Here is a 24,304-nt window from a genome sequence, read left to right on the forward strand (position 1 = left end):
TCTTAATAATGCATGTTCAATTTATTTATAATATTTATAGAAATTGAACATATTTTGAATTGGACTTCTCATTTTGAAAACTTTTATAATTGCTCACAATATCTTTTGATTGATTGGAGAGCATCTCTAAGATTTTGGAGAAAATATCTTCCTTTCTCAATTTGATATCTCCAAAAAGATTTTAGAAAAAGGTGTTTTCACCATTGGCTGTTATTGAGCCTCTGAAATGGAATAAGATTTTAGAAATAAATAAAATAATAATAATAATAAGTTAACTATTGAAACTTGGATCAAATGAGGATGAAAGCTAATGTTTCTTTGTTACAAAATACAAATAATATGGAAAATATTCAACCTTATTATATGGAAAAAAAATACTACATTTTTGTTTTTGTACTCATCATTTTAATCTATATACTTTTAAATGTCTAAATTTGATTTATGTACTTTTAGTTTGAAGATATTAGAAATGGCGGGAACTAGATCCAACGACTCCAAAAGTATCAAAACTGAAATAATATTTTAATTAATATGAAGTTGATTATCACACTCATCAATATTTAATTCTAGTGAAAGTAATACATTGATTCTTATCCACAAGAGAAGGAAAAGGAAAGGCATGGAAAATAGTCAAACTTCTAAAGTTTAAAATGTGATGTGAGAATGACAAAAAGGTCAATAAAAAATAGGTAAGATTGTAGTATTAAATTTCTATCAACATTTTTGTCTAGGTCAGTGAGGATAAATCGACATTTTTATAGTGTCCGTACAAAAAAAAATGACATAAAAATATCAACAAAATATCATAACATTGATACTCACTTAGTTTGTTAGGAATGTTTTATTTGTACAACTTTTCCAAAATATTCATTGACATCCGGTAAGGGGCACACAAACAATGTCATTGTGCGGGGATGAGATTCATCAAGCTAGGGCAAACAAGGTCACCCCCCCCCCCCCCCCCAAATTACGAAAGAAGACCCGGGAAAGAAAGAGATGCTATTGACTGACCCTTTTGACTTCTGGCCTCTCCATTTTTTTCATTTTGTTTGAGGTCGGCCGAATAAGGAATGAAATGCAGAATTGGGAGAAGGGTTCCAAACTTTTTTTTTTAAAAAAAAGCGTAACTCGCCCTACGATATTTCCATCAATATTTTCATAAAATTGAGACATCGACATTTTATTCAACACAACATTTAAAACTTGAGAACTTGAGGTAAGAGTAAAAGTTGCCTTTCACTTTTTCTATTGTTAATAAGGAAGTAGAAAAGCACTTAGGTTATCCATTTCTATCCTTTTCCTTTATGTAAAGATAATCCATGTTTTCTTCTCAAGGATATAAAGTAAAAGTACAGAGATCTTAAAGCTTTCTTGTGGAATAAAAATTGGAATTCCCCTTTTTCCTTGGCAAAAAAAAATAAATAAATAAAAATAAAGGGAATAAAAATTGGAAAACCTTCAATCAACCTTTCTTTGATGCCCTAATTTCATACATGACACCTTTAATTCTTACAACAGCAGTATTACAACCTGCATCAATATTTCATTGGCATAAAAACCAATTCATAAGAGCAGAACATAACAAGAACACAATTGGGATATGTTTCCCCTCAAAAAAATCGTGCGCAGCAGGAGTCTAATCTGAATGCAAGCCTGACCTACCGTCTGCTGTAGAGTACCAGGACTGGCGCCGCGCAAGGGCGCCACTGTGCCCTGCAGCTCTGATCCTACAGCTGATGTAGAGTTCATGGGACCTGGCCACTATAACGACCAAAAGAGCCTTGCTGTTTTCCTGTGCTATTAGGAGAACCCACGAGTTCGATTCCAATAGGAGCGCAATCAATCTTTCTAGCCAGAATGAATGCCCAACGAAACTAATCCACTGAATTATACACATTTTGCAGATCCAAGTTTTTCTAAACCTAAGTAATAACGGGATGCTGTTTGAATTCTTCAGCCTTCAGCAATAACTTGGAACTGAAAACAAAATGACCATACACCTACTGCTATTGCTACTTCTATTTCTTGAGTTTATCGATACCACTTGAGTTACTGCAGTTCATTTGCTTCCATCTTTCCTTCCAAGTTCTAATACCAATGTTGTCATAATGTCTATAGTAACAACAATGGGATATGACAGAGAAGAGAGAACTGCACTAATTCTCCACAACCTTTTCCACCTTAGCATTCGTCCTCACAAACTTGAGCTGAGAAAGATAATTGCTCCCAGCAAAATCATGCAATGAACGATGAGCTCGTGGCCCTTCATAATCCGGCTTGATAAATTCTTCCTTCAGCAATCTTTTGCACTCATCAGTATCCTTCATTAACAAGGGGAAAAACAGAGAGAGAAAAAAGTAAATTACGAAGCTTAAAGCACTAGAAGAACCATAAAAACTCGTGTTATATCACCGATTAACCCAAAAGACCGGTTAGGGACCTTAGGGTAAATTTAATCATTTATGGATATCTAACACTCCCCCTTACTTGTAGGCTTGAAAAAGGAAATAACGATACATGAGCTTGAATGTAGGACCTTGCTATGATATCATAATAAATCACCAGTCAACCCAAGAGCTTAAGACAATGGATTAGAGTAAATTTAATCATTTATCGTAAAATGTTTCAAAAAAATTAACCATTTTAAGAAAAAGAAAATAAAACATCAATTATAGAATGTGCAAAGAGAGAGTTTAGCCTACTAATGTACCGAGAATTAGAGAAGATTAGATAATGGAATTGGCATGTTATATATACTGGAGGGCTGGACTATTGCAATCACAGAATGTCACCGATAAAAACCAGTGCACTACAATTTGAAAAATGAACAAGAGGAGCACCTAACTTAAAAGAAAGTCACTTTAACTACGATATAGGAAAATGTTTGAACTTCAAGCTTCTTGACAACCACAGCCTACATCAGCATCTTAATGATATGACTATGAGGACCCACTCATGAAGACTTAGCACCACCAAGAGATGAACTTGATTGACAGATATTACAGAAAGGTGAACTGAGGATGCTTTATGACACGGAGATTGTGAGAAAATATGAGAGAGAGATATGGGGGTTGCTTGGAAGGATAATCAAGAGCAGCTAATAATATGTTTGGTAAAACATACAGATTCAAGGTGGAGCTAGGTGATAAAGTGAGATATTCGGAGGATGAGTGTCTTCAGGAAGATTCTCTACAAATTTCCCAGGCTTTCTATTATTAGCTACAGAGCTTAGTATAAACGAGTATGAATTGACGGGATGAGGATAATTTTGCTCCCAGCCCTCATCTGAATTCAGATAGAGGGTTCCAGACATATCCTATTCCTGGCACTTTGTCTTACATGTCCGTGGACGTCTTTTTTTCACATGGAGACACTTCTTTTTCCTTTTGGAGATATGGAAGATTAAAATCCTTAAAAAGTGAATTTTTTTCCATTGAACCCCACTGGCAAGGTTAATACCTTGAACATATTCGATATAAAATTCCCAAATCAGGCTCCTTCAGAACTAGTGCTGTTCATGCCAAAATTGTGAAAACCAGGAGCGTCCTTTTTTTTCCCGGACCACTCCATGATATGTGGAAGAAAATTATTGGGGTTATTAGGGTGACGCATACAATTTTTGGGCTTTCTTCTAATAGGAATGGCCTTTGGGGGTAATTAGGATTATTAATAGAATAGTAAGGGTATGTTAGTAATTAGATAGGAAAGTTGCTAGGGAGAGTTGTTATAAATAGAGTGAGGGGAAAAGGGTAGAGGGCAGGCAACTGTTAGTGTGTTAGTATGCTTTAGGCTTGAGTAAGAGTACTCTGAGAGGGAAGGATCCGAGTGTCTCGAATTACTTAAGAGTTATGGTAGTTCTTCTATCTTTTATATTTCAATATATTTCAAGTTGTTCGGGTTCTATCATCTTCATCCAGATGCATTTTAGCACCAACCTTCCTATGAAAAAAACTCAAAGGATCTTTTTCATATAAATACTCATTGTGATTTATTTTAGAACTTATAAGTAGAATGGAAAGAGTGTTTCTTGTTCAAAAAAAAAAGGCAAAAAAAAAAATAGAATGGAAAAAGGAGACTTTATAAAAGGTTTTCAAGAATTTATTGAATTTAAAATGTTCACTTCTAGATATTCTCTGGATAGAGCTTTTTATGACTCATCAAATTAGAGAGGCTTTGAAGACATCTTATCTTTAGTCTTTCTCTTGTAAATATTTCCCACTTTAACAAAAGGTTTCTTGCAAGAGGGAGAGACGGAGATAAAAGATATAAATAAAAATTAAAAAAAAACAGATATGAAAGGCACGTTTTGCCAAGGATAAGGAACCACGGTCCTCGGATCTTGATTCGCTAAACTTTATAAATCGAAATGTCTTCAATGAACGACCTTACTTGAACATGATCTGTTCTCATGGTACATCCATGTCTTTAAGTTCTAAAGATGAGTTTAGTAAATTTAAATTCTTTGGAAGAAATTACTGTAATATAATTACACAAGTCAGCAGGTTCGTTACTTTTTTTTAGAAACCAGCTTTTATTGAGATAAATGGAAGTACAAAAGAGGGGCTACAAGAAAGAACGGCCCAAGCTCACAATAACAGAAAGCAAAATTACAAAAACTACAGCACACAACAACAAGACTGTTAATATCCATGCCAAGATCACTACCGATACTAGTATTTCAAGAGCATATGCATACCTGTAGAAACTGTACCATTTGCTCTTCAATTGTTTCACGCATTACTAAGGTTTCGACATGAATAGGACGAATAGCACCCATCCGATGAGCACGACTAATAACTTGTTCCTCCATGCTAAAAAATCATAAAATGATTGAACGAGTTACTATAAATGAAAACAATCATGTGCTGAGCAGTTAGAAAAGAAAAAAGTACAGGACGGCCGAAATGGATTGGTTATTATTTGTTAATGCTTTATCTTCTGAGAAGTCAGAACCAAATGCATAGAAATATTGATCTATTACTCGGATTAAAAGTTCAAAATGCATGATGAACTAGAAAGGTATGGGAAGGAAGCCAAGATAGTGTGAAAGGAAAGATGAAAATCAATCATGAGTTAGCCTGCGCCTCAAGTATCTAGAGATGTTTTTTAACAACAGAATAGCAGGTGTAAGCTCTCCTCACTCTTCAGAAACCTGGAGCGTACATCTTACTCGTTCAAATTCAATTTGCATTCTCTTGTATAATATGAAAGCTAGAATCAATTATACTATTTTTAAAGACTGCAAAAGCACTAATCTGAAGGTTTCATGTGCATGCTTTGTTACAGCTGCTCATGCCAAAGAGTTGACAAAATTCCGCTCTTGTACAACTGACAGATTTTTAGCACACTCAATGTGTTTTAGCTTTTGGCTTTATACATATATGACATATACTAAATTATTTCTTTTTCCTTTTGATAGGAAACAAGAATTTAATTAAAGTCAAAAGGGTATGAAAAGAAGAGTGGGAAATAAGACATAAATTCACTCTAGGGTGCGTTCAACTTCAAACCGCAGGGTGGAGTTGTTAAATCTGGGGAGTTAATTAATATGTGCTCAAGCTAAGAAACTCTGCAGCTTGAGCACATATTTTTTTTTTCAGTTTGTTTCTTATAAAAAAAAATTATGTGCTCAAGCTGCAGAGTTTCTTAGCTTGGAGTTGTGAAGTTTGTGCTACGTTCAACCTGCAGAGTTATTAAGTCTGGAATTGTGTAGTTTTTTTCTTTTTTTAAGTTACCCTTAGAGTTAGAATCTAATAATTTTTCCATTAAAATTTTTTGTCATTTCTAAAATTTAAATGTTAAGTTATATTATTTTATAATTTTTTTAAACTTAAATGTGTTATAATTACAATGATATATTGTTTATTTCCTTTATTTCTATTGCATAATCTTAGAATTTTATTTAAGTAATGATAAAATTACTTAATTTTTTTAATACATTTTGTTATTTTAATTTGATTACCTTGAAAATAAAATACATTCTCTAACTCTCCTAAACTCCCTGTATTAAAAAAAAACAATACATATTTAGATTATTTCAATTAACTAAATTCAAAATGAATATCATACATCTATATTTGTCATTTTGATTGTGTTTAGTTTAAAAATTAAACAATTTTTAATATAGATTTTATTTTAGTAAGTTCAAAATACAATACAATTTATTTTGTTACTAAATATGACTAATTAAAAAATAAGTATATTATTTTGTTTTAATATTTGTTCGCTTGAAATTAAGTATCTTTATTTGTATAAATTCAAAATAAACTATTATTTTTATTTAAAGGTCACTCATTTAAAATTACATATTTTTACAAACTATACTTATTTAAACATGTATAAGAGAGACAATAATTAAAATAATAATAATAATTGTCACTAAAAAAGTAAGCTAATTACTTAATTAATTTGATATTATAAATGGTTTAAATTTAATTATTTAAGCTTGGCATTCTATTTTTTTTATAACAAGACATAACTACATATACATATTTTTTTTAAAAAAAACCTACATCAATATAAAATTGAATTATAATTCATACAATCTATTAAAAATTGAAAATTATATATATCTATGAATTAAAAAGAATACATTTGCATTACAATTTAGAAAACTTCAATATTTATAATTGTGAGTATGGATGTAGGTAAAACCAAAACAATTAAATTGTATAAAAAAAAGTTGAATAATTGGAAATCTGAAAAAAAAAAAAAAAAGATATGAGAGCAAGGATAGTAAAAAAATATATATATGAGAGAGAAATGGTAGAACACACCAAAATTAAAAAGAAAAAATTTTGTAGGACCTACCAAATTTGAAATGATGTGCCCACTTGATGTGGGGACACACTTGAAGAAAGATAAATAGATAAAATAAAATAAAGTGAGGAGTTGAATAGGAAATTGTGGGAATTGAATAGTAAATTAGGAGAGTTGAATAGTAGATTTACCGTTGAAATATAAAGTTTTTAAATCCTTCACTCGCAATTCCATTGCCTGAACGCCCCTAGCTCTATGAAATTAGTCTAATTGGCTTGAAACAAAAAACTAACTTAATACAGGACCAATTGAAAAGAGGAAGGAAAGAGTGTATAAACCAAAATTCACAAAATTAACTAGGGGAAGATTGACTCTTATGTTTAAGACATAATTGGCCAATAAAGGAACAATCTCATGCAACATCATACCTATCGAGGACAACATCCTAACTATTATATGCCTGTCTTTAAACTTCTTTTCATTCTGCAAAGCAAATCCAGATTGCTAGGAAAGATTTCTTTCAGGAAGGTCTGGATTCAGAGAAAAGATGTTACAACTTACGTAGTTAACAGCTTTCCTATGGAAGAAAAAACGGTGAATGGTGATTCATATTATATCGGTACAGTAAGGCAAGAGCCACATGCCTAATTAATCTGATTCTTCGAGGTACAAACTGACTGTCAAAATGGGTTGCTGCAAATCCTCAGGGGGCAGCAGAACTAAGAGCATGAAGAAATTCAACCAACTAATTTAAGACTTGTCTTTTAATGAAATTCCAGTTCTAATGGTTGTTTCACAGTCCAATGCATGGACTCAACCAACTATTCTCTTGTTGACCACTTTTTCATTTATCAAAAGAGATTCATCCACTGTCAAAGTACAAGGAGAGACACACGTGACACATCCATTCATTTCTGTCTATTGCTTGAAACAGGTGCCTTTTCTCTTAAGTTTGAGACTCTAGGCTTTCCTATATGTGGGTTGTAGACTTGGAGAATAGAACTCCCTTTAGATGGAAGGATGGCCAGGCTTCTCTCTCAACCAGAATTCAAAGCTGCTTAAAGAGTATCCGAGATAGTGCAGAACTAGTTGTTTTTTATTGTATAGTCCTGAAGGAAGGTTTAAGGACATATCATCCATCAAACGACTTGAATCTAAAATGTTTTTGTGTTACCTTCTGTCCCAGATTGGCTCCATTAGAAATACATGAGTTACAAAGCTCAAATCAAGACCCAATGCAGCACTTCCATCCATCAAAAGCACCATGCAGCTTGAATCATGCTGAAACATGGTCAATGACTTCATCTGCACGGGTGAAACACAATCAATGCACACCAGCATCACACCTAGATATCAATACAAATTATGAAAAACGATAGAATTAAATGACATACCTTATTACAAGCATGCATTGGACTATACATCCCAGCAAATCTGATGCCAGCAATGGTTAACTGGCCAAGGAGAAATGGTGCTAAGGACGTATAATTTGTAGAAAATTCCTGGAATTAAAAAAAATGATAGTTACCTGTTGTTCGATGACATGTATATGCTCAAGAAATTGAGAGAAAATAAGAACTTTCTCTCTGACTATTTCATGATCTGAAGTGGTAGTCCTTGAATGGTCAACTTCCTGTAGTAGTCCACCAGATTTGTTCAATGAAGGGGGAGGAACCACAGTAGCCTCATCATTTACTTCACTTAAAGCTTTTAATCTCTGAATAAGATATGCAACTTTACTGCTAGATGTCGATTGCCAATCAGGATCCCAGTCATCCTGTAAATATCACACACTATTATCAGTTGACCCTATTTTCATAAAGTTAGGAACCAAATATTTACAAGTAACTATCTCTCATAGTCAGCCTACTTGCTTATATGATGGTTGCAACTCAATGAGGTCTTTGGGAACAGGCCACTTTGGATTGGGATTTTCAGGCCGAGCTAAGGTCTCAGGAGTCTGCATCACATATAATTTACCACAGCCAGGAAAAGTGCACCCTTCACTATCCAAAGCAACACAACCAAGGCATAGAAGATGCCTACATGGTGCAATCACAGGTAAACGACACCATTCCCCACACCTATATATGTTAACGCATTATTTGATTAGTAAAATATAACATTGTGAAAGAGTCGTATAAATCAAAGTAAAATAATACCTAGCACAGTTCCCACCATAAAGGAGATTGTATTTTATAAAAGAATATTCCTGTGACATAGGATCCAGGCCATCATCAACAAGAATATCCATGGTTTCCTGAATATCTTCACCAGCTTCTGTAACTTTAATATGTCCTGCCACACAGCAAGATAGTCTGATGTTTTTTATTGTTGTACTTCGAAATTTCCATTGCTTCGGATTCAGTAAACTTTCAACATGGGAAGGATCATTCCAGTCAGCCATCAATATATTACGCCGCACTGTAACTACAAGTTCATTGTAACTTCGAGCATGTTCTTCTGTAAAATTTAGGTATTTTACTTTCTTGATGCAAGGTGGGATAGATAGCAAATCTGTCTTTCTTGCACTAACCATACACCTACGAAGTAAGTTCAACAAAAGCAACCTTCCTTCCTCCATCTCTGCCTCAAAAGGTCTGAGAATACCAGCCTCCCATGACTTATGATTCTGACCATAGGCTTCTTCATGAAGAAACCTAAGTAATGGTTGAAGATGTGAAAGTTGACTATTAGGTGTGTTAGGAGTTGGAGTTCCTGTTAGTATCCAGCGATTTGAAGATACCAATGAAATGGCCATTTGCAACTTGTTTGTCAAGTTAAGACTAGAGCCAAGGGTGTGCCCTTCATCTAAAATGACCCTAAGCCAATGCACTTGCATTAATATACTTCTCTTCCGCGGCCCCCATTCTGCACTTAACCGACTAAATGTGGTGATGATAACATCATAATCCCATGCTAGACAATGTGCAGAAGGTTTTTTATGATCAGTCCATACATAAACCAGTAACTGACCAGGTCTAACATGTTTTTGAATTTGAGTCTTCCAGTGATCAACTAGATTTGATGGGACAACAATCAGAGTTGCCCTTGATAAATATAACCTGACTGAATTTACTAGTGGCTCACACAATGCAGTTCTCAAAGCAGCAACATCAAATGCCAAGTTGTGAAGATTATGCGGGTAGTACCATCTGATAATGCCCTTTTCCATTTTTCTTACTAAACCAAATGCTTCAAACATTTTATGAAAACCACGGGCATCACCACCAGAAACTACATAAGATGTTAATATAGGACATCTTAAACCAGTTCTTTCCATTTCTGAAACTTTTTCAGGAGTAAGGCTAGACAGCCAAGCCAAGGCTCTCTTCGTTCCAGAATTTATCAGTGCACTGTTTTCCTTGAGCACACTGGTGAAGAACGAAATATTTTTCTCCTCTCCTCCAGAAGTTCCCTTGCTGTAGAATCCTGGAATATTAGTAATTGGACGGCACTTGTCATAAGATTCTTCTGGAACACTGCAACTTTGGTAAAAAGGATCAATGTTCATACTACAAAACCACGCTGCACTAGCATCAGCAACACAAGTTTCTGCAAGCTTCCGCCACTTGTGACAAGCATCACACTGAACCCATGTGTCCTTATATTCAAATTTATCTGCAGTGGCCATCCCAGGCACCTCATAGTTGTCTGTGAATCCATTTGACACGCCAGCTCTCTTTGCCCCAGCAGCAACCTTCCTTGTCCATGTTCTAGTTGACTTTCTACCAGCATTCAATTCTTTAGAAAGGCTAGGTGCCCCTTCATATGTGAAAAGAAGATTTTTCTTGACACTACTCAAGCTCCTAGTGCAACGAACCATATCAACTGCTTTTTCATAGTCTGCAGATGATGGAGACCTCATCTCATTGCCAGCACATGAATCATTAATTACTGTATGTCTGTCGTCAAGAGCTGTCAGCCTTGCCCTTTTAGGTGTGTGATATTTTAAGTCCTCTAATGCTTTAAGAGAACTACAACCCACAGCTCCATTCACCAAAAAATGGTTGCTGCTAGTATTATTATTACCACTAAGCTCATAGTAACCACATTTACGATTTCCATTATGTGCACACCAAATAATCTGTACTCCAGCTGGTGGCTCTGCTAATGTTCCCTGAGTCTTTAAGATAAGGGAAAGTGCAGTTATTGTCTTGCCTAAGCCAGGTTCATCACAAAAAAGCCCCCCACGAAAATCAGTGATAGCTGGTGCCCCCCCAGAGACTATTTCACCAGTAACGGTATTTATGTGGAAAGAAAAACCATCTTCTGTTGTAAAAGCCACGTATAAAGGATGATAGAATACTTCAGCATTCCGCTCACGGTGTAACATCCATTCAACAGCTGCCTGTTGATGAGGATACAGTTTGAGTTTCATGCATGGCATGATTGATACCGCCAAGGATTTCAGATGTCGGCAAGTTGAAGCAACCCTAATAAGATCCAAAGGGCGAAGAGCTTTCAATATATTAATTAGAGTGTCATCCGATATGTCCCAAATGCCCAATTGAGAAGAATCATCCTCTGGTTGCATTCTTGTATAATCAGGTTTGCTGGACTTAACAACACTAGGTAAGCTTCTAAATATTTCGTGAAGTTCAAAGAGCCTTCTGTTGGGAGAACCTCCAGAACTATCGTGCAATTTACAAGCATGGACATGGCATTCTGCAAGATTCCACATGCTTTTCCTAACCATAGGTGCGTCTCTAGAATAGTCTTTTCCACCAAGTATAGAGCTTCTCTCTTGCCATTCACAACTGAGAATACATAACGTGATAAACTTACCACATTTCATATAAGATGAAAGTTCACTAAAAAAGACTACTAAAGAAGTATAGAGCTCCTCTCTTTCCATTCACAATTGAAATTGTAGACCATAATAAACTTGCAACATTTCATGTAAAACAAAAAAATCCATAAGAAGTAGGAGCAGTAGGATCCTACTTAACAGAGGGAAAAATAAACAAATAAGAACGACTATACAAGTTACAGATCACAATTTAAACCCGATCTAGCCATTGATGAAAAACATTAATATGTAGACAAATTGGAAGAAGAAAATTATTCTTTTTGAGCAAATAAGAATTAGGAAGCTGGAGTTGGTGGAGATGAAAGCTGGAGATTACCAATAACGATGCAAAAAAACAGGATTAGAGGGTTTAAATAAAAACTTTACATTTTTTTCACCTATATGTGCTCTACATTTTATGCAAGAGATTAAATCGCTTTATGAAGGAAGTTACGACTGATATGAACTCTCAATACATTTTCAAGCAGCTACATAATGTATAGAGATTCTTTATTGATAGATCAAAACTAGCATATATTTTGTGTTCCGATAGATATATTTCACTATGCTGTTAGTCCAATGTAGTTTTAACATATTCTAGTTCTTGCTAATCTGAGCTATGTAGATAAAACACCTATTATATTATCATCCTAAACATGGATGGTTTGATCCTCCACCCCTGCAATAGTTGAACTCGAAAAAAGAAAAACGTATTCTAGTTCTTTGATAGGAGAATTATAGATTTATTAAGCGTTAACCTGATTATTCGAAAAAAGAAACAAAACCAGTAGCCACTCGAAGTCCTAGCTAACCGTTACTAATAAATCGTGTTGATGAAATTCACTGAAAAGTACTAACCCGAAAACCCACCCCCCTCCAGCCAACCCAACCCAAAAAATCGAATAAGGCAAAAAAAAGTTTTGGTAACGAGACCCAAATTAAAACAGTCTATCACCTCAAGTGCCTAAATAGCGCACCAGCTACCATCTTTGATCTGGGAAACTGCCAACCGGACCATAATTCAACGGGGAGATGAACATCAACCAACAACACGGCTCTGGCCTCCCCGTCAACACCAACGTCAACAAAAACCACCCGCGCATCGATCTTCAAGCACTTGTGCACTACCAGAGCGTGAATTTGATGCACAACGCTCATGCTGCCATGCACCAGCCCCATCCTATTCATCCTCTTCCTCGAGCTCCTACTTCCCCTGGCAGAAACCTCGGCCTTCGGAGTCAAATCAACAACCTCCGTGGACCCGGTCTCCCCTTCCCCTACCGGACCCCTGCATTGCTCGGAATCTTGATGCGAAACGCCGGCCTTCGAGAGCGGTTTGGAGTTTTCTTCAATAGGAGAAAGCACGACGCCGTTTCCCGAAGTGAAACAAACCTCAGAACCCTCAGCGGAGACATAGCAGCGCGTTCCAGGGCGCAGAATGTTCGACAGGTCGGGCTGCGGTGAAGGAACAGCGAGAACCACGCACAAGAAGCCGCAGAGCTTGTAATCGGAGAAGGGGATGGAGTCGTCGGCCATTAGAGGAGCTCGGAATTGAAGTAATTGCACTGTAGGAGATCGAGAGGATGAGAAATTGAAATCTTACGGAAGTTGATTGGTGGAGTAGAGTGGAGGCCGTACATTGTTGGAAACGAAGACCGCCATGGAATAACAGCGGAGATTGGTCAGAGGAAAGAAAATGGCGGTTTTCCAAGCTTCTGTTGGCTTTCTCCCTTTCTTTCACTTTGTACGAAGCGTGGGCCCGTTAGGTTAAGAAAACACCTTGTTTTTCTCTATAAATAACGATTTAATTCCTAATTTAAAATTCCGGCATAGTTAAATTATGAATTTTTACTTTGAATCATACCCTGTAATTAAATAAACCATCAACTAACATTTATCAAATTTAAAAAATAGTTTGAATAAATGGTTCAATCTCCCTTTTTTATTTCTCGAACCAATGGATCTATCAAATTTACTTTGGCATGGTATATAGATTGAGAGCGGAAACTTAGTTTCTGTCTAGATTAAGATGATTATGAATTAGAGCTCTCAATTTTATTTACCATCATTTACTGTAATAATATTTTGGGATTTGCTAACTATAAGTTGAGGTGAATATTTAAATTCATAATTTGTTAGTTGTTCGAGAATAAGTAATTTAACTAGTTGTCAGTTCAACTAGTTAAATCACATGTATTTTGATTGAACCATCTTTCCATGGTTGTTGTACTAAATAAAAAGTTTGTGAACTTCACGATATAGTCTTTAAAATAGTTTGTTTTTATTAAGTAATTAAATATATTCAATTGCATTTTTAGTTCAACAAATAAGAGTGGATATTCAACCTTCAATTTTTTAAGAGGCAACAAGTATCTTATTTATTTAGCGTTCATGTTGGCTTTTTTTTTTCTCTAAATACTCTTTTGCTTCGTGTACTCTTAGATTTGATTCATTTACTTTCAAAAACATCTATTTTGGTTCATGTACTTTCAACATTTGTTTATTTTATCCATGGACTTTCGAACCATTCATTTTAGACACTTACTAAAAAAACCAAATCAGTTTGGTCAATTCATTTTCATTTTTATCTCATTCATTTCAATCTATTAGTCACAAATCTGTATTAAATATTTTTATTGTGTTAACCATTTTGCCAATAATAACTAAATTGATCTCTTTCAAAAACTACATAGAATCAACCACAGTTAAGAGCTAAAAAATTAGCCAAAGAACAAGCAGTAATTGACATATACCTCTAACTGAGTTCGATCCCTACCCTCATATGTTGTACTAAAAAATGCTAAAAAAATAAAAGTATTTGGACAAAAGTTCAAAATACACAACAAAAGTATTTAAACCTTTTGTTTACTTTTCAGTTTTTAAATCTAAATAATGTATATTGGGATATTTTTCTCCAACTTCAGCCCATTTAGTTAAGCCCACAATGGCCCATTGTCGAATTCTTTCTCCTTCTCCTTCCTCCTCGGGCGTTCACAGCGATCGGTCGTCGCCATTTCCTCTCACCAGGTAAGCTACTCTGCCATGGCTCCGTTCACTTCTTCCTCTTATTTCCCGTTGCTGCTTCTGAATCTCCTTCTTTCTGTGCTGTGTGTTCATTTTCTTCTGTATCCTTCGTCTCCATTTCACTGCGTTTTACTTCTCGCTTATGTTCTAAATTGCTTTCTCTCTCTCTCATCCTTCTGGGTTCATTTTTTCTTCATCTTCTATTCGTTATTCACCTCTATCATGACTTCCAGTTGAAACCCAGCTCCCATTTCCGCCTCTCATGTCTCTACGACATCACAAGACTTAATCGTTCTATTGTTTCTTTCAATGATACTGGTTGATTTACCTCATTCATGTTGGCTATCTTGATGGAACAATGCGTTATTTATATCTATAATTATTATCTGTTGTGTAATTTGCTGCCTTGCTCCACGTAATAGGTTTTGTTTTCACTGTTTCTCGGGTTGTTCCTCACTGACGCTGATGAATTGAGCATACTATTTGGTTTCCAGTTCATTCCTGAGAGTATAAAATCAACTTAGGGGATATTCAATGACAAGACGACTACTGGGGGGTGGAGATGAAAGTCCACTAGAAGCTGAATACTGTGAGCAAAGATAATTTGTGACTGTTCGAGCGAGGATTCAAGAAATAACAGAAATTGAAAACGCCGTGGAGGATAAAAGTAAGGGGAAGGATGTCTAAGTCTTGCAAAGGGTTAGCAATGGAGCTGGTCAAATGTCTTAGCGAATCCGATTGTGTAAAGGTCTTATTTGTATTATCATGTTCTCGCTGTATATGTTTGTGACTTTATGTGTGAGGATGTGGAGACATGTATCTTGTTTATTAGTGCTTGGATAATTTTGTTATAGAATTGGCATCTATTTTTCTGCAATGCTTTTTCATTTGTTGGAAATCATTTGAAACAGAACATACGGTCTTCATAAATATATAAGAGCATTTTATCGTGAAGTTTTACAAATTTAAACAAGGATGTGTAGAGTTGTTGCTTGAACTGAATATGGTTGGTCTGTCTTTTGTTGTTGCAATTTCAGGTTCAGAACCGAACTTACAGGGAATGTGCTGGAGAGAAGAGTCCATGCATACCTAGCGAATGTGTGGGATTAAGGGAAACGTACTTCAACTGTAAAAGAGGCCAGGCAAGTTTCCATCAACTCTCATTTCAATCTCCTGCGGTCACTTCTCGGTTAAAATAGATCTCAATCACGTGAGAAGTGCGTGAAAGTGTTCTAGAAATATACATCTCGTGATCCAACAACATGTCACCTTGTAATTTGAACTTTTATGTGGTATTATAAAGATGTAAAAATTGATCTCCTGAAAGGGACTGTGAACAGATGATTTTTCACTTCTTTATTTTCTAGTATTGTTCCTTTTTTTAGTTCTCAATAGGAAATAGAGAGCGCCTGTGGGTGGAACTATCCCAAAGGGACATCCAAAGAAATGCTTAAGGAAAATGTTGAAAATTTTTCTTGGAAATAAATGCTGGACTTTTTGGAGATATGGAAAGACTTACAGAAAGGGGAAGGCAAGTAAATGTATAGTTTCTCTGAATGGAGTGTTTACTTGACTATAGGCCAGTTAACACAAATAATCAGCCTTTGAAATTCTGGTTTTCCAATAGTCCTAGAGGGGGAGTGAGTGTAAACAATGGCCCAATGCAAATGAAGTTTTTTCTTGAAGTTCAAATAGTATGGACTATGTGTTAGTATTACACCATGATCTTGGGTTGAGGAGGAGGTGGTTGGCAAGTTTGGGTGCAAAGGAAGTGATTTGCCTTTATCTTATTTGAGTAAGCCTTTGGTGACAACCCAAGAAGGTTAAGGTTTTGTAAGACGTAAATGACATAATTTATGTCTCTTTGAAGATGGAAGGTTAATCTCTTGCAACGTGGTGGTAGCAAATCTGCTATTCTACTTGATGTCTATTGCTCCCATGCCTATGGAAAAATCTGGCAGCATTTATGAAAAGAAGATGAAAAACTTTCTTAAGGATGGCTCTTCCGAAGGGAAGCTTGGCCACTTTGTAAATTTGAAGGTGGTCGCTTACCTATTAGAAATGGGGGCATAGGGGGATTGGGAATTGGAGAAAAATAAATTAAGCACCAATAGCAAAATGGATATGGATATTTTTTATGAATCCAATCAGATTTGGCACAAGGTAATGAGAAGCATTTATGGAAAATAAGGGGGAGTGACTCACTCTTGACATAAGGGAGGAAGCGCATGAGCTCTGTGGAACATAAAAATGTTGAAGGGGGATACATCATAAATAATTCTGCTATCTAATTAGAAGATGGGAAGATTCTGGGTGGGACTACATCCATTTGCTGTGAGATGATGTAAACGAATTATAAGATGAGAATTCAGGAAGCTGGAATGTGCTGACTAGAAGAAACTTGGAAAAATTGAATTTAGTGAGCTTAATGACCTGCTGAATTTTCTGGAAAACTAGCGGATTGGAGCAGGAACATATGAGAGAGTGTGGACTTAACACCCTTCTGGGCACTTCTTAGGTCAAACAATTGTGTTTTAATCTAATGATGCAACACAGTTCTAGAAAAGGAGCTCTATAACAAAGGGTGGAAAGGAAAATATCCAATGAGTAAAAGTTTTTGCCTGCACAGCTTGTTTTCGTTGAATTGGCAATGGTGAAAGATGAAAGGCCTGATCTCCTTCAATGGTTTTGTACCCCTCATGGTGCTCTTTATGTTTGGAAGAAAGTTCGAAAGTGAAAGGAACGGACCGTCTTTTCTTCCTTTGTTCCTTTAGTGTAGGTTGCAGATTTTCAGTTTTTCTTGGATATCTCAAAATTTTCTTTGGAAGGTTATATGTTTCATCTTCTTTGTGGATATGGCTTAAGCCTCAAGGGGCAAAGCAAAGAAACTCTAGGTAGAGTCTCTGGTTGGAAAAAAACAATAGGGTTAAGAGTGGATAAATCTTTTTGAGCTAGCTAAGTTTTGCTATTCTTTCTATGATCCTATTAGTTGTGCCTCTAATAACTGCACTTTTGTCTCGGTGTAATTGATACTTGATGGAGTTTTCTTCTTTTCTCAACTCCATTAGGGGATAACAGAATCCCGGTTTTCTAAAAAAAGTTATCTGATTGATAATTATTTTTTTAAAAAAAGCTCAATGCATCTCAAAATTGCAGGTTGACATGAGGGCTCGGATTCGGGGGAATAAAGGTTATTGAATGAGATGGATGCTTTGGCCAAGTCCTGGAGCAATTCTTTGCGAAGAAGTTTGAATGCCTGGAAGGTTATCATCAGCAATGACCTGTAAAATCTTGCCCTTCTGCATATATTCAATAATTTTCGGCTTTCGATTTGTGTTCCCCTGAAGAGTCTTTCAATATTCTGCTTCATGTAGCCAGTAGCCAAATATGTTGTCCTGAGTTAATATTCTTCCTTTGGGGGGGAGGAGGGTGTGTGTTGAGTTGTTGTGTTCTCTAATTTTTTGAGATTTTGACAATGGTGGCTTTACCATGGCTGTTCAGTGTTGAAGTTCTTTTTACCATTACACAATTCATATGCTAAAAGAAGGAAGGCACATTTTCCCTATGTTTGCCTTATAGAAAGATGCTCGTGTTGGTGTTGGGCATTGGATTCGAACCTAGAAAATTCTTGTCTATCCACGGTCAGTATAAAATTCTACTGACTTTCTGATGTGACGTATTTTTATTGGCTAAAAAATTTTAGTGGAGTCCACGTATCTATTAAATGCAATAGAAATCAATTAGTGTAGGCACCTGACTTAACAGACTTAACTGGTTTTTTTTTTTTCCTTCCTTTTACCACTTTCATTGATAATCTTCCCATATGCTTCTTGTTGTGTATTTGAAAGAAAAGTTTCAATTTGTTGTTCCTTTTTTGTGTGTATGTACCATTCATTCTCTTACCATCAAATATAAAATTCTTTTAATTGTTACAGATCATACTCCATATATATTTTTTCTTTTCTTTTCTTTTAGTTTTTAGTTTTTTTATTGTTTTGTAATACATTTGTAAAGATGGGCTTATAATTTTAGTTCAATTTTGAAAACTAGAAAAAGTTAATTTACCAAATATGTTTTTGCTTTTAAGTAAGATTTCAAAAATTGTTTGCAAAAAATTAATAAAAACAATGAAAGTGTTAATTGAGCATAGCTTGGACTTGTCTCTCCTTTTTGCAATTTAATATTAAAAAAATACGACTTTAAATTAAAAAAAAATGAAAAATAAAAGCAGCATCATTTTCAAAGGTGCCCTACTGCCCTATAATTTTCTTTTATAATTGCAATTATTTTACTTACTTTTATTAAAAAGTAACAAACACATGTGATGCACATGAGCTGCTTTTATTCATTTAAATCTTAAATTAAGTATTTCCATTTGAACAATAAATTATTGTTTTCAACGAATAAAACCATTCAACTTTCAAGAAATTTAAATTTAAAAGAAATAAGTCTCGGAATTCTCCTGCACCTTTAGAAGAAAATGAAAAAATGAAAATAAAAAATCAATATAATTTAATTATTTAAAGCACATATTCTCGAATCCTTACCTTTTATTGAACTCAAAAAAGGAAATAAGGAAATGAAGAGTACCAATATAGTCAATAAAACAATTATATTATTATACTAAGTTGGCCTCGATTTTTATCTTATACTTTAAATATTTTGGATTTTTCCTGTCATTGAATTTATTCATAATTTAAATAGTCTCTTCCATTAATCAAATTTAAAGATTATTAACAACATCAATATTATTTTCTATCTATGTTAAATTTTCCTCATGTTTAACATTATTGGTCAGCGTTATGTAGAGGAAAGAATTATATTCATAAAAATAAGATTAGAAACTCAATCAATTTTTTTTCTTTTTAAATGGAGTCAATCGGTAGAAATGGTAGATTAAATGTATTTAAATTATCAATTGAATATAAATGTTTTTTTAGTACAATATGTAGGGACAAGATTTCATATTTACGATTTTTTTTTGTTAAAAATAAGTGTCTTGACCAGTTAAGCTAAGTTCAAATTAACAATCATATTTATACTCCTCTTTAAAAACAAATTATAGTTGAACATAATATTTCTTTTTTTTAATTTAACTATTGGGATGAATAATCAAATCTTCAATATATATATATATATAAATAAAAGTAATTAGTATTTTATCCACTTACACAAACTTACTTGATCGAGGTTATAATCCAACATATTCAATTATATAACTGGCCATAATTACGCACAATAATACGGGAATAATGTAGTCTAAAGTTAAATAGTAGAATAATTGAAAAAAAAAACAACAGCAAGAAATAAATAATATGGTATAATTATTTGAAAATAAAACCATGGTTAACAACAACAATAAGTACTTGAAAAAACACAACAACAATAATAAAAAAATTATTGTACTAAACAAACTACTAAAATTATTTTAAAATATAAAAGCTAGTTATATTTTTAAAACCATTATAATAATAATAACGCGTACAATTCACATTATAAAATAATAGACTCAATATACTAAATGCTGTTTAATATTTTCGGTACTTTTCTACTTTAATCCTTAATATTTCAAAATGTTTAAATTCACCTCTCATGTATCAAAATTCTCAATTATGCATTCCATTAAAAAAAAATGTTAAAATTTTGTTAACAAAAACTAATATATAATTAAATTATTATTTGAATAATATATTTAGACACTCATTTAGTTGCTATTCGACACATGCAACTCAACTTACTCATCAACAAAATTAATTTCTTCCATATGTCATATTATGTGTCCAAATATGTCAACGAAGTAATAATTCAAATAACACGTCAATTTCGCCACTTGAACATAACTTAATTGATTAAGACATATAATATAATACTTTCTGTCGATGGCCAATAAAATTTTGACGGTTCTTTATTTTTCTAAAAGGATAAAAAAATAGAAATTATTTTTTGTTTCTTTTTCAAAAAAAAAAAAAAGTCACTAGACTTGTGTCATTGTTAAAAACTCTTCCATTTCCATTGATCATGTTTAAGAAAGTTTAAAGTATTTTAAGAAAGTTTCAAATCACTTTAAATTGATTTTGAAGGTATCACTTGGATGGTGATTTTGAAAAATCAATTACACTTAAATCATTTCTTTCAAAATCAACCATTCTACCATCATTCTCAAACACACCATTTGTAATTTATGTAACGTTGGCAAAATGTTGAACCTAATGCTATATATATATATATATATATATATATATATATATTACATATTCCTTTTGGTGTTATTTTGTATTTCCCTCTAAAAAAAATATCCCCTATTTAACGCTGCTATCAAGAAGAATACTATTCAATAAACAAAAATAAATATTATTATTAAGATATATGTCCTCTACCACAACATCATAAATTCAAATCCACACCCCACATATAACATATTCATATATTGTTGAGTTAAAAAAATAGCTTATTAAGAATGCGAACAAAGTTGCATATTAGTTAGGGAAGATAATGATTTGGACAATTACCTGCATTAATATATGACATTTTGAATGAAATCAGAAATAAAACCGTAAAAATTATATCTAAAATAGACAATATCACAGGGGCGAGATAGGTACCATTGTCCTTGGCATTAACAAAATTGAAGGGGAGAAAAATGTAAAAGATGAGAGAATAATAAAATGGATGTATTTAAGGCAAATAATAATGAAAAGCTAAGGGAAGAAGAGTCAACAATTTGGCGGTGGAGGAGATAGAATTTTGTAATTTAGGGCAAAAGCCAGGGCATTTCCAGGTAGAGAGAGAGAGAAGCCATGGCCAAGTAGAAGAATTCAAACAGAGGATGCCGCCAGCAGCGTATCCCTTTCAAAAAGCTACACGAGTCATCCTCCTCATCCTTCTCTCTCTCTTCATTTCACCGAAAGGTTCAGGAAAAAGCCTTCATTTTTCTTCAATTTCCATTTCCATTTCCATTTCCATTTTCCCCCCATTTCTCTCTCTCTCTCTCTCTCTAGAAAAGGCTTTTCCAACAACATTCAATTCTTAGCTTAGTAGCTACGCTTCGCATATACTCGCCCGTTTTCCCCCAAATCAGAAAACAGGGAGAATCAGTTTTCGCAAAAAACCAACCTGAAACGCCCAAAACAACAACCCTCACCCTCACCCGCCCGCCGCCTGGTTCTCTCTCCTGCCTTTCTCACTCCATTGGAATTCAGATTTCAGAATTGATTCCCCCTGATTTCTATTGGGTTTCCCCTTGATTGCGATTCTTTCATCTGGGTCGACGTCGATGGCGGAATTTGATCGAAGTATGCAATTTTCCGACAAGCCCAAGTCGTCGTTCTTCAATCGCTCGCTTACTTTGCACCCCTCCTCCATGGATTCGCCCAAGAAACCCTACCTTCGGACCTCCCTCAATCGGACGGATTCTGTGAAGAAGTACTACAGCCCTCTCGAATCTATGAAATCTGCCAGCAATTCGATTAAAGGGAAGGTCAAGCAATTGTGTAATTTGTTTGAGGGCGGTAATTCTTCTCCTCATGCTGCCGAGGGATCGCAACATCAAATTCAAAGCAAGATAAAATCCGCAAAATCGTTCGGTTCTGATTTCCGGGTCCCTTCGATTCGATTGCCGGGTACTGAAGATAGGATTGTGGTCTATTTAACCAGTTTACGAGGAATTCGAAGGACATATGAGGATTGCTATGCCGTGAGGATAATATTCCGAGGTTTTAGGGTTTGGGTAGACGAGCGCGACATATCAATGGATTCCGCGTACAAGAAAGAGTTGCAGAGTGTTTTGGGCGAGAAGAAGGTGAGTTTGCCTCAAGTGTTCATTAGGGGCAAGTATGTAGGAGGAGCCGAGGTGATCAAGCAACTCTTCGAAGCTGGAGAATTGGTCAAGGTTCTCGAGGGGTTCCCGGTTCGCGAACCCGGGTTCGTCTGTGAGGGTTGTGGGGATGTAAGGTTCGTTCCTTGTATGAATTGCAGCGGGAGCAGGAAGGTGTATGATGAAGATGAGGACGTCTTGAAGAGGTGCTTAGAATGCAATGAGAATGGATTAATTCGATGTCCCGAATGCGCCTCCTGAATCGTCTCTCGGAAGGAACGAATCGTTGTTCTTCGGTGTGTATTTCAGATGCTTTCTTGTTGATAAATAATCACTAAACCCTCACATTATTGATTTGTGGATGTGCCTACATAAGTTTGGAGTTTGGACTCTTTGGTTAATGGTTTATTGTTTAGCCAAGTGTTCATCAGTTGGGTACTGGTGTTCATGTACTTTATGAACAGCATTTTGGTAATAGTGAATGTTATCAACTTGCAAAGTCGAGTCATGTTTTTTCCTTTTTCCTTTGGGGTTTCCTTTTTTATTTCACCTATTACAGGGGAGGCTGATTCCCCCTCTATGGGAATGTAAATATCTAGTGCTATTTACCAACACCAATTTGCAGAGGTTGCAATTGATGCATTCTTATTAAAAAAAGGGTTTGTTTCATACCCATATATATTTCTGTCTTTAAATTTTATTCTGAGTTCATATCTCTTATTACATATTTTACACATGGCTTTCCTTTTTGTTGGAGTATTGCTCACACAACCTAAGATTTACTTCCCTCATTTGTTTGCAAGGTAACTCGGACTCGTGTTTTCAAGACCAAATGCATATAGTCTCATTTCTTATGATTTTCATCTGTCTTGACCTTTCTAATAGATCAGTTTTTTTTTTCTTTTCTTTTCTGGATTCCTTGTGTATGAAGGAGAAAACCCATTTTAATTTTTTGAAAGGTGACTAGTTGCTATGTCAGATGGCGAAACGAAAACGCCATTGTACATGCTTGTCATCTGGAAAAAGTTGACATCTGATTGGCAAAGAGTATGTTGTTGGCTGAGATGTTGAAACCATATGATTAATTTAATTTAGATAGAGACCTATTAGTTATAATACTCTCTCATCTACTGTTGGAAAGAGGCTTCCCCTCACCCAAACTTTACTTTTGTGAACCAGAGAAAATGAAGCCCGACCTGTCCTTTATCAAAGTAATCTGTAGTTGCTTGCTATGTAAATCTAATCTATTAAAGCACGGAAATCTGAAACTTTTGTTTTCAGAAGATGGAAACTAACAGCAAGGTTTGAAGCTTGCCATGAATGCAGAAACCGAGTTCCTGATATCGGAAACAGGTTGGTTATATGATATTATCAGTATTCTCTGCATCAGAGGTAGAGCTAATGGTGAAACACTGGATCTGTGGATGGATTTCTTCCTAATGGGTTCAATATGTAGGCAGCCTGATGGTTTTGGTTTTGGCTTTTCATGCAACAGCAAATGAAAGAGAGAAGTACTCTATAGGTTTCTGATGAAATGAAGAAAATGCACCAAATTCTTGTGGATGAAGTCTGTAGGTATCACTGTTGGATTAGGATGTTTTTGAATGAAACATCAACTTTTGTTGTGTTTGAAAGAAAGACTTTTTGTTTTACCTCCGACCTTGAGAGGAGGAGTACATATCAATTATCGTTGAGTTATGTTTAGGTTGGCGAAAGAAAAACGGTTCAGTGATTAGTATTATATTAATGACTTATGAGATGAGGATTTTGAATCTTTCTATCAGGGAGGAATTTGTCAAGCTCTCAGGTTTTGACTAAGAAACGGTCCAGTTTGATAAAAAAAAATTTTTTTGTACAAATAGAAATACCAGAAGAATTAGGTGCATCTTGGTGACTGACAACATCATTGACCTACG

The 24,304-nt window shown here is 34.9% G+C and overlaps 3 protein-coding genes across 9 annotated transcripts; 2 read left to right on the forward strand and 1 right to left on the reverse strand.

The window, feature by feature from the left end:
* Window positions 1-1,447: 1,447 nt before the first annotated feature.
* On the reverse strand, window positions 1,448-13,281 carry LOC111010048 (SNF2 domain-containing protein / helicase domain-containing protein / F-box family protein). 2 transcript variants are annotated; one of them, XM_022283320.2, is made up of 8 exons: window positions 12,507-13,278; window positions 8,922-11,519; window positions 8,630-8,843; window positions 8,288-8,536; window positions 8,154-8,213; window positions 7,934-8,064; window positions 4,697-4,811; window positions 1,448-2,321 (listed from the first exon to the last, which is right to left on the reverse strand). In XM_022283320.2, the coding sequence occupies exons 1-8, from the start codon at window positions 13,085-13,087 to the stop codon at window positions 2,157-2,159; spliced, it is 4,113 nt and encodes a 1,370-aa protein (XP_022139012.1). In that variant the 5' UTR covers window positions 13,088-13,278; the 3' UTR covers window positions 1,448-2,156. The 2 variants fall into 2 exon arrangements, with proteins under 2 accessions (XP_022139012.1, XP_087973192.1); XM_088117066.1 differs by lacking the exons at window positions 1,448-2,321; window positions 4,697-4,811; window positions 7,934-8,064; window positions 8,154-8,213 and having other exon boundaries at window positions 8,338-8,536; window positions 8,634-8,843; window positions 12,507-13,281.
* A 1,163-nt stretch (window positions 13,282-14,444) lies between these two features.
* On the forward strand, window positions 14,445-18,245 carry LOC111010254 (cytochrome C oxidase assembly factor). Of its 2 annotated transcripts, none has more exons than XM_022283615.2 (4): window positions 14,445-14,578; window positions 14,998-15,323; window positions 15,613-15,717; window positions 17,732-18,245. In XM_022283615.2, exons 2-4 carry the CDS (start codon window positions 15,255-15,257, stop codon window positions 17,771-17,773), a joined length of 216 nt encoding a protein of 71 aa, XP_022139307.1. In that variant the 5' UTR covers window positions 14,445-14,578; window positions 14,998-15,254; the 3' UTR covers window positions 17,774-18,245. The 2 variants fall into 2 exon arrangements, with proteins under 2 accessions (XP_022139307.1, XP_022139308.1); XM_022283616.2 differs by having other exon boundaries at window positions 14,451-14,578; window positions 15,070-15,323.
* A 3,032-nt stretch (window positions 18,246-21,277) lies between these two features.
* Window positions 21,278-24,171, forward strand: LOC111010148 (Glutaredoxin family protein). 5 transcript variants are annotated; one of them, XR_015787384.1, is made up of 3 exons: window positions 21,278-22,684; window positions 23,670-23,741; window positions 23,884-24,171. XR_015787384.1 is itself a non-coding variant. In XM_022283486.2 (2 exons), exon 1 carries the CDS (start codon window positions 21,849-21,851, stop codon window positions 22,647-22,649), a length of 801 nt encoding a protein of 266 aa, XP_022139178.1. In that variant the 5' UTR covers window positions 21,278-21,848; the 3' UTR covers window positions 22,650-22,684; window positions 23,568-24,171. The 5 variants fall into 5 exon arrangements, 3 of the variants coding, with proteins under 3 accessions (XP_022139178.1, XP_022139177.1, XP_087974088.1); XR_015787385.1 differs by having other exon boundaries at window positions 23,673-23,741; XM_022283486.2 differs by having other exon boundaries at window positions 23,568-24,171.
* The last annotated feature ends 133 nt before the right edge of the window (window positions 24,172-24,304 follow it).

Source organism: Momordica charantia (genome assembly GCF_013281855.1).
Source record: "Momordica charantia cultivar OHB3-1 chromosome 9 unlocalized genomic scaffold, Mcharantia_2.0 BLBB01000009.1, whole genome shotgun sequence".
Lineage (NCBI taxonomy): Eukaryota > Viridiplantae > Streptophyta > Magnoliopsida > Cucurbitales > Cucurbitaceae > Momordica > Momordica charantia.